Genomic DNA, 10,587 nt, shown 5'->3' on the forward strand with positions numbered 1-10,587 from the left:
TCATTATTTTACATATCATAACCAAGAAGAAATAACTTCTCTTCAAAATGTAAATTTTAATGATTTTTTTAAATTTATGATTAAAAATTTAGTAAAATAATAATATAAATGATTTTTTTAATATCTAAAAAAGAAAAATAGAAAGAGAGAGAATTTCCTAAAAGACAAAACTTATTTTAAGAAATAAATTGTTTTAAAATTTTTAAACGAAAATAAATTATAATGACTAAAATGAACAAATTCAAAGTCAAACAAATAAACATGATCTTTTAAATTAAAAAAAATAAAAGGACACACTTAATTTATTGACACGAGCGGTTTAATTTACTTTTAATATCAAAATATTTTTTTATTTTTTATTTTTTTTTAACAAAGGTCTATGATGATTAAATTAAATATAATTTGATATATTCAATCAATATAATTTATTTCCTTTTTAGTATTAGAAATAATTTATTTTTTAATGGAATAGTTTTAAAAACACTCTTTTTCATTATATTTCATTGTCGATATTATAAGTTTCAATAATAATAATAATAACATAATAATGTTATAATTATAATTATAATTATAATTATAATTATAATTATTACTATCATTATAATATACAGTTTTGAAAATTATATATAACAGGACTAAATGAGCTAAGATCATAATCAAATTAAGATAAGATGGATACACACTATTGCTTTTGGATTTCTGCTACTTTGTTTAGTTTGTTTGCAGGCTATTTTTGTGTAAGCAATTTAGTGTGGAGATTGAATGACTGGTATTATAATCTCAAACAAAGAAACAAACAGTACCCTCTTCCTCCTGGTGATTTGGGATGGCCATTCATCGGCGATATGTTAACCTTTGTTAAACACTTCTCATCTGGTCATCCTGATTCTTTCATCAAAAACATCGTTTCCAAGTAATCTCTTTAATCTTTTTCTCAATTTTTTCTCCTATTTCATTGATATCAGAAGATGCTGATACTGATACTGATATATTACAGGTATGGGCGAAACGGTATCTATAAGTCACACTTGTTTGGAAGTCCGAGCATAATCATATGTGAAGCTGATTTAATTATGAAAGTGCTAACAGATGATGAGACTTATAAGTTTAGTTATCCAAAATCAACGGTAGAATTGCTTAAATATAAACCCTATTGGAGTTTTTCTCGAAAAGAACAAATGCTTTTTAGACGCATAATCTCTTCTCTTACTCTGAACAACACTTCATTAGAAAATTACCTGTCGAATATTGAGGAAATCATGGTGAAATCGCTGGAGGATTTTTCTAGCATGAATCGTCCTGTTGAGTTGTTGAAAGAGATGAAGAATGTTTCGTTTAAAGTTATCGTTGGTCTTTTCATGGGTTCTTATGATGAACGATTCATGTCCAAAATAGGGAATTCTTTTAGTCATATGCACTCGGCTTTGTTTTGTATGCCATTTAATCTTCCGGGGTTTGCTTTCCGTAGAGGACTCATTGTAAGTATTTCCAATATCTTTATATTATTATTATTATTATTATTATTGTTATTAACCATGAATTTAATTAGAATATGTATTGTGAAAATAAATAGTTTTAAACACAGACCAAATATATACTTCCTATGATTTAAAAATATTTATTGTTGGTAATTAAATGAGTTTTAAATTAATATCAAAATTAGGATGGCAAGCCAAATCGAAGTGCTGGAAATATTTGTTTTATCTGCAATTCTTTGGGGGACGAATCTATGATTTTTTAATGTGTCTATCTTATTCTTCTACTCCCTTTTTTTTTAGTTTTAGAGGACATAGCCATTAATATAATTTTTTGTATTTTTAAATCAAAAAAATTATGTGTCTGTGGGCCCGTCCCGCTTCGCCCTATTTTTTTTTTGACTAAAAGATGTAGTGTTTGCGAATCCGTCTCACCTAATCCTCATTTTTTAGGGCGAGTTAGGGTTTTAGACTCGCGTTATGAACTATGTCGACCTTACTCCGCTTCATTTTTTACAATATTTTCTAGAATATATTTAAATAGGACGGACATACTCGTTTCACATCTCAAGCAAAAAAAACATAACTAGACAAACTAATTAAAGGAGATAGATAAAAAATCTATGTTCAATCAATCAGAAAAGGAACCCTCCTACAGCCTCGAGGGCCACCCATAATCAAAATGGACAATTTGATAAGGAGTTAACTCATATTTCGCAATAACATAACATGAGTTCAACTTACAACATAGAAGAGTCTCTTTTATGAATAATTTATAAATTATTTTATTTTATTTTTTAAAAAAACTTAATTTCCGAAATTCAATTCACCTAAATTTGTATGCATTTAAAAAAATATTTTTCATAAAATTTAAAAACTTAATTGCATTGTTTAAAGTTTTTTAATCACCCTAAAAAATCTTCTTATAATAATGATACATAGTAAAATGTTATAGGATTTTTTTTGGTGATGATTACACATTTATATCCATGGTATAATAGGCACGTGAGAAGCTAGCCAAATTAGTGAAACCTATTGTGAAAGAAAGGAGGTTGATGATAAGAAAGGGTGACAAAAAAAATTTACTTGATATTCTTTTACAAGTAAATGATGAAGATGGTTGGAAACCAGATGATGATGATATCATCCAAATGTTGATTGCAATGGTACTTGCTGGTCACGAAACCACTGCACATGGACTCATGTGGTCAATTATATATCTTACACAAAATCCACATATCATGAAAAAGGCTAAGGTAAATTAATTTAGTTGATAACTTTTGTGTGTTTTTTTTGTCAAATGTTTTTAATAGCATAATAAAATTACTATTATGTTGTTGATCAATGTTGTAGGAGGAGCAGGAGGAAATCATGAAGGCAAGAGAGGGCACAAAGAAAAAATTAAGTTTTGAAGAGATTAAGAAAATGGTTTATCTCTCTCAAGTAAGTATGGCATGTATACACATAATTGATTTTTTTTTTCATTTAGTTATTGGCTTAATAGTCAACACGTGTTCAAATAAACCGATCAAATTAAAGAGAGATTCACTTCTCTCTTCATGTGTTCTCCATGCATTTTTCTCTTATTCATCTTCATGCATTAAATTACATCATCATTCAAAGGGTACACTTGGTTTTGTAATTGTGCCCTCAACTTTGCATTTAAACACTTGTATATTTCATTTGTTTGCTTTTTTGCCTGTGTTTTTTTAGCATCTTAACCAGGTTTCTTGTGGCTTTGACATTTCATACTCTTTATTCTTGCATTCATTAAACACCAAGGCCAACATCTACTTTTCATTTCGAGTAAGAGAGAGGGTTTAGAGAGTGCCAACTCTTCCTTCTCTTTTTCTCATTATTTTTCTTGGTTTTTTCATGCTTCCACGTTATGTTTTTTTTTTTGTTAGCGTCTATTGATAGTGGGTCTAAGAAGGTTATTGAGGTTTGTTCGGAGATTAGAACAAAGTTAGATTTTATTTTTTTTAACTTCACTATATTTACTTACATTTTGGTGGAGAAGTCGGGTGGTGTGTTCTGAGTTTTGAAACATGAGTATTTCTAAAATGGTGAAGTACCGATATCGGATACGTATCCATATCGGGTATTTGTACTGTACTCATGATACTTCATTTTTTTTTCATTATTCGGCTTTGAATGAAATTTGTTGTTTATTTAAGTATCAATATAATATATTTATGTGTTTTAATTTTGTTATCATTGTATCTTAACATTATTTTTTGTTTTTTCAATTTTTTTATAGTGGTGTTTTATTATGAACCTAATAATTTAGTTCTTTACTCGTACATTTTATAAATAAGAATTTCTTATTAATGTACCCGTACCTTGATTTTTTTCTTAAATGTCATATCTCATACCGATATCAATACCTGCACCAGATATCGTATCTGTACTTATACATCATAGGTTTTGAAAGATTTCAATACTATTTGTTTTATATGGGAGGGGGTGGTTTCCCGGGGTGCGAGGCGTGTGGGTGGGTCCAATTGGTAATTGACTTTTAACAACTTTATTATAAGTATAGAGCTCTTGGATCTTCCCTTAATTGATTCGAGCTTGACTTGGTTCCAACCGAATGAGAATGTAGTTAGTAGTATTGATAGGATTATGGTGTCAGATTGATAGTGGGATCAATAGGAGATGACGTTTAAGTGGGCCTCCATAGGGATGTAATTGACCAATGTCATATTATCCTTTGTTACCTTAATAATCTTTGGGCCCCAAACCCTTTAGAATTAATAATCATTGGCTTGATCATGTTGCCTTTTTATAGGTTCTTGTGACTTATTGGGGTTCCTCGCATGCTACTAGGTGGAAGGCCTTTAAGCTTAAAGAAAAATTTAAACTCCTTAAAAGCACTTTCAAAATTTGGAGTAAAGGGTTTTTTGATAATTTGGATTCTAAGATAAGTGTGCTTAGTGATGATGTGAGAGCTCTAGATTTAGTTGTGGATCAATGAGATCTCTTTTTGGTTGATATTGATTTGCAATCGAGTGTCAATTCTAGCCTTTGGTCCTTACTTAGAGTTAAAAACTCCTAGTTATCCAAATATTTGGGATTAGGTGGCTTATGAAAGGTGACATGAATACGAGTTTTTTCCTAGCAAATATTAAGATTAGGAGTAGGAGGAATGCTATTTTTATTCTCCGAGTTGGCGATGTGTGGTTAGAAGAGGTCTCACATATCATGCAAGAGGTGTTCTCTTATTTTTCAAATCATTTCAGGTAGCCTCTCTTTAATAGACCCCAACCGGATGGTGTTCCCTTTCTGTTCATGTTTATGGAGGATTATTCAGAGCTTATATCATTATTACTTCTCTCGGAGATTGATCTTGTAATTTTTTAGTGTGAGGGCAGTAAAAATCCAAGACCTAATGGCTTTAACTTTTCTTTCTTCAAAAGATCCTAGCAACTTCTTAGACTTAATATTGATGTTCTAGTTGTTTCATAGCTTGGACTAACTTCCTGGTAGTGTTATCTTTTACTTTGATACATTGATCCTCAAGGTTGACTCTCCTTCTCATTTAAGATACATCTTATTTTAGTTGATAGAGCGGTACCAATGAATAAGATTGTCGGTTTGATAAAGAAAACCAAGAAGTGTCTCATCTTCAAGGTGGATTTTGAAAAGGTATATAATTATGTTAGTTGGAGGTTCCTTTCTTATATGTTGGATAGGCTAGATTTTTGTGATAAGTGGCATTTTCGAATTCGTGTGTGTGTTTTATCTGGTAGTCTTTTTGTCCTAGTTAAGGGATTCCCCACTTAAGAGATTAATATTTCAAAGGGGCTTAAGAAAGAAGAATCTTTAGTCCCTTTTCTTTTCCTTCTAATTGTGGAATGTCTTAGCGGATTGCTTTCCAAAGTTATGGAGCATGGTTGTTTAACTCAATTTAGAATAGGGGCTTTCAACTATTTTTCATCTCTAATATGTGGATGATACATTGATCATAATCAAAGCCTTTGATGATAATTTTTGGACCATTAAATCAATCTTTAGAAGTTTTGAGCTCGTTTTTGTAATGTGTTTTCGATAAACTCTAATACCTTTTTAGAATTGTGAGTTTGACTTAATTCGTCGTTACAAAATTAATTTGTAAAATAAGAATTGTTGCATTTATAAACATATATTTGGATTATACAGGATCGATGCGAGACTTATAATAGTTTGATATATTTTTTATTAAATTATTTAATGTCATGTTATTTTATGTTTAATTATCTAAATATTTAAATTGATTTTATTTACATTTACTAATATGCAAAATACTTCATAATATCAAATAATTTTTATTAAAATCTTACCGATACAGTATTGTTGAATTCTTCTAACCTCATATACACATACAGGTCATCGATGAAACGTTACGCCATATCAGTCTTACTTTTGCACTTTTTCGAGAGACAACTAGAGACGTTAACATTAATGGTTCGCTCATATTCATTAAACCATTTATATTTCTATTTATTTATAATTTTTGTAAATTAAAAAGGAGATTAAAAATGTTCATCTATACTCCATATTTTCAGGTTATATAATACCAAAAGGATGGAAAGTCCTTCCTTGGCTAAAATCTATTCACAAAGATCCTACCTATTATTCAAATCCAGATGAATTTAATCCATCAAGATGGAATGTAAGTTATATTATTCTAATTATAGGACCTTTTTTCTTCATATTTTTTTATTTAAACCATATTTAAACAATTAAAGTATTTATGATCTATTTTATTTGTATTATATGTGCAGGATCACGATACCAAGCATGGAACCTTCATTCCTTTTGGAGTAGGAAGTAGGCACTGCCCTGGGAATAGCTTGGCCAAAATTGAAATTTATGTATTTCTACATTATTTCATTCTCAATTACAAGTAATTAACACTTATTTTCACTTTTATTTTGTTACTCTAAAATATTTCAATTTATTGAATTTGATTTCTTAATCCATAATAAAAAAAAAATTATGCTGTATATCAATTTTAAATGGAATGTTTTTTTTTCACTAATTAATTTATGTGTGATTTATATAGGTTGGAACGTGTAAATCCAGATTGTCCTATTACTTGCTTACCAGCACCTATGCCTACAGATAATTGTCTTGCTAAGGTGATAAAGGTATCGAGTTCATAGTTATTGGAGTCGAAGTTAAAGTTTCAAAGCCTCTTTTATTGGAAATCAGTTTTGTTTGGTATTGTTTAAGAGATTTTAAAAGATTTTATTACTTTTTGCAAAGAGAGAATGTATAAGACTTCATAAAATTTTGATGTCATATAGTTTTGATTGTTTATTATATGAAACATTTTAGTATAAGTGGTGTTTAAGCAACTTAAATGGGAATAAGCTAATCCAGCACAATGTATGCTAAGTAGCTAATCGAAAGTGCTACTTATTAGTAATAAAAAAAGTGCTGCTTATTAAGGAGAATTTATTTTAGTTGAATTTTTATTTTAATTATTGTTTAATTTGACTTTTTAGTCTTTCGGTCTTCTAATTCCACCATTGATTGTGATTCCAATTTCCTCAATGTTACCGTCTATGACATTAGATCCTATTCTTTCAAATTATTGTCACAATCCGGTGAGCAATCTTTTCTTATTTTTGGTGTTGATTTAAGCAGCTTTACTATGGATGTGACGAATACGCGGGAACATGGACCCATACTCTAGATTTTGTATGTTGTTCACACTCTGATTTTGAAAACACTTGTATTAGTACGCATTGTGTCATTGACGCAATCATCAGATGTAAAAAATATATTACCATCTTCATGTTTAAAACTGTAATATCTGATATAATTTTTGAATTTAAAGATATAAAGGGTAAGGGAAAAAGAATTCGGATGAGGTTAAATTACATATGGATTTATCTTTATAAAAGAACAAATGAAGAAGAAAAAGTATATTGCATATTAATATTTATGTGATAAATCATTTCTTCAAATGGTACCGATTACGACTAATCATTTTTTTTGTTTAATTCCGTATCTTTGTGTGTTTACAAAGGTTTTAATATTGACTCTTTTTTTATAAAAACTGTTACAAAATCTCAAAGTAAATTTTGAAAGAGAAAAATCTAGTTTATTGGAAAATTATAAGATCGGATAGGAATCTGGTAGAAATCTCCAAAATCAACTTGTTGTCAAGGCTGTAAGGTGCATAATGCATCTCAATTCTGAAATAAAACACCTTGGAATGTCGTAGATTTGAGGGTCTAAAAATCTAGGACAACCAGAGAGGGTGATTGCCAATAGATTAAGGAGGGTATTTGTCAATTTCATTTTAGGGGTGTCCTTCTTAATATTCAATTATTTTCTTGTCTACTTTCTAATTTCTCAAAACTATTCTTGGAGGGTGATCGTCAATTTTTCATTCTCTCGAATTAAAAATTGATCTTTTGTTGAAAATGGATGTTTATGATTTCATAACCAAGCAATTCAATTCTTCCTTGCTTTGATTTATGTAGTTCATTTGTAGTTCCAAAATGACCCCCTTTTTTGAAGATCATTTGTAGTTCATGTTTCCTATTTTAAAAGAAATGAGTTTTGTGTAAAGTTATTGTTTTCTCTTAGGTTGGAGAGTTTGTTTTCTCTTTTAGCCATGCGATCCAAAATGGCCCCCTTTTTTAAAGATCATTTGTAATTTATTTTTCCTATTTTAAAATAAATGAGTTTTGTGTAAAGTTATTGTTTTCTCTTAGGTTGGAGAGTTTGGTTTCCCACCTGGCTTGTTAAGTGCCAATTGACATTATTCGACTTTTAGTGAGATATCGATTTGATTCTCTCGGCTTATAAAAATTCCCAAAATTTGACCTTTCAAGGGACTTGAACCCAAAACCCAAAACCTCTTCCTTCAAAGGCACACACACGTTACCACTAAACAAAGCTTATAACTTTGAAAAAAATTCTAACGAAATTTATATATTTCATAAGCAACAAACACTTTTAGCACAATTATCTCTCATTATCATCAACAACAACAACAATTCCATCATTTTCACCATCATCAACACAACAACACATAAACTTGAATTTTATAATGGATTTTCATCATCGTCAACAATACAACAACCCCATCATTTTCACCATCATCAACACAACAACACATAAACTTGAATTTTTATAATGGATTTTCATCATCGTCAATAATACAACAACTCCGTCATTTTCATCATCATCACAACAACACAAAAGTATTTTGAGGGGTTGCGTACCATTGGATGAATGTGATTTTTTTTCCAAAAACTCCCATAAAAAAGCCACTTTACTTACTCTCTCTCTATATATATATAATTCATCTGAATGGTTTATGGACAACCTTACTAAGAAGTGGCATCCTGGATGCTTACTTCCTTCTAGAAAGATAAGATCTTTTGGACGGGGACACCCCATTTATGTTAGGTTTCTTAGATTATTCAATATCTCTGATCAGCATGATTGATTAGTTAGTTAAGTTGGGGTACTTCTAAATGATAATATAATTTGAGATTGGAAATGGAAGAGATCCTCTTTTTGTGTACTAGCGAAATATGGTTTCTAATCTATTGTCGTTTTAAAAAACTTAATTATAAAAAATATATATTTATTTAAATTAGTAAATAAAATAATATAATAATTTTAAAATGAATAATTATTAACAATGAATCACTTCTAGAAATAATAAAAACAAAATTTAAATAATTTTATGCTTTAAAAATTCACTTTTTAAAATAATTATTAGCGATGAATCACTTCTAGTAAATAAAATAATATAATAACTTTAAAATGAATAATTTTCACTTTTTTAAAGAAATTATTTAATTTTTTTATTATTTTTAGAAGTGATTCATCGCTAATAATTATTCATTTTAAAATCATTATATTATTTTATTTACTAATTTAAATAAATACATATTTTTTATAATTAATTTTTTTTTAAAACGACGACAGATTAGAAACCATATTTTGCTAGTACACACAAAGAGGATATCTTCCATTTCAAAGCTCAAATTATATTACCATTTAGAAGTACTCCAACTTGACTAACTAATCAATCCTGCTTATTAGAGATATTGAAGAATCTAGGAAACCTAACATAAATGGGGTGTCCCCGTCCGAAAGATCTTTCTAGAAGGAATTGAGCATCTAGGATGCCACTTATTAGTTAGGTTGTCCATAAACCATTCAGATGAATCACCTGTTTGATAATTATGTGTGTATGTGTGTGTGAGAGAGAGAGATTTCCACCAAGTTGAGGTAGAAGGAAATCTAGAAAGTGACTCTCTAAGAAGGAGCGGGTAACATGATTACCATATCTTGTGGAAAAAATATCATATTAGGGGCCATATGCGCCAAAGATAAATTACTACTTTCACAAAGAGAGGCAACTTAGCAGAATGCAACATAGCTTTGATCAAATTGCAAAAAAATTGGTTGAAGCCAAAAACATTGAGAACTTTTAAAATGAAATATTAATCAAGTATGTAAAAGGCTTTGGAGATGTCTATTTTGAGGGCTAAGTTATCATATATGGATTTGTTGTTCAGTAAGTTGATAGTTTCAGAAACAAGGCAGATGCATTCAATTATTTACCATTGTCAACACAGTTGTTGTTAGAGATGAAAATTCCTTCAAAATGGTTCACAAAGTGTCTATCCGTATTTTTTATAAGGTTGTCACCATTCTTGGTAAAAGAGATTTTCTTCAAGACATTTTTATCTTAGTCAATTTGTGGAAGAATTGAGTGTTATTGTCACCATGTGTGCCACTTAATTTTAGCCTTCTCTTTCTGAAATATTTCCTCTATTATTAGAGTTTTGTCTAAATTAATCTGAGCTAATCTCTCTTGGTCCATTAGCTCATATGTGCACCCTCTATCATAATTTTTTTTATGGAATGACTTGTATCTTTCTAGAAGCACTGTTCATCTGAACTTGCAAATTTCAAAAGAGTTTATGCTCTAAAATTTCAGCTTTTCTTTGATCTTTTAAGTTAATACATACATGGGACAACCTATTACCTAACTATTCCAACAATCTGTAATAACATTTTCACAGTCATCATGTTCCAACCACATCTAAAGCTCATTGTCCCTCATCTGGAACCCGCCTTTCTTTGAAAA

General features: G+C 29.5%; 1 protein-coding gene across 1 annotated transcript; it reads left to right on the forward strand.

Moving 5' to 3' along the window:
- Positions 1–732: 732 nt before the first annotated feature.
- LOC127092902 (beta-amyrin 11-oxidase) lies at positions 733–6,367 on the forward strand. Its single transcript, XM_051031792.1, has 7 exons — positions 733–913; positions 998–1,478; positions 2,477–2,731; positions 2,829–2,918; positions 5,843–5,921; positions 6,023–6,129; positions 6,242–6,367. Exons 1-7 carry the CDS (start codon positions 846–848, stop codon positions 6,365–6,367), a joined length of 1,206 nt encoding a protein of 401 aa, XP_050887749.1. The 5' UTR covers positions 733–845.
- The last annotated feature ends 4,220 nt before the right edge of the window (positions 6,368–10,587 follow it).

This window comes from Lathyrus oleraceus, chromosome 6 (genome assembly GCF_024323335.1).
Source record: "Lathyrus oleraceus cultivar Zhongwan6 chromosome 6, CAAS_Psat_ZW6_1.0, whole genome shotgun sequence".
In the NCBI taxonomy this organism is placed as follows: Eukaryota; Viridiplantae; Streptophyta; class Magnoliopsida; order Fabales; family Fabaceae; genus Lathyrus; species Lathyrus oleraceus.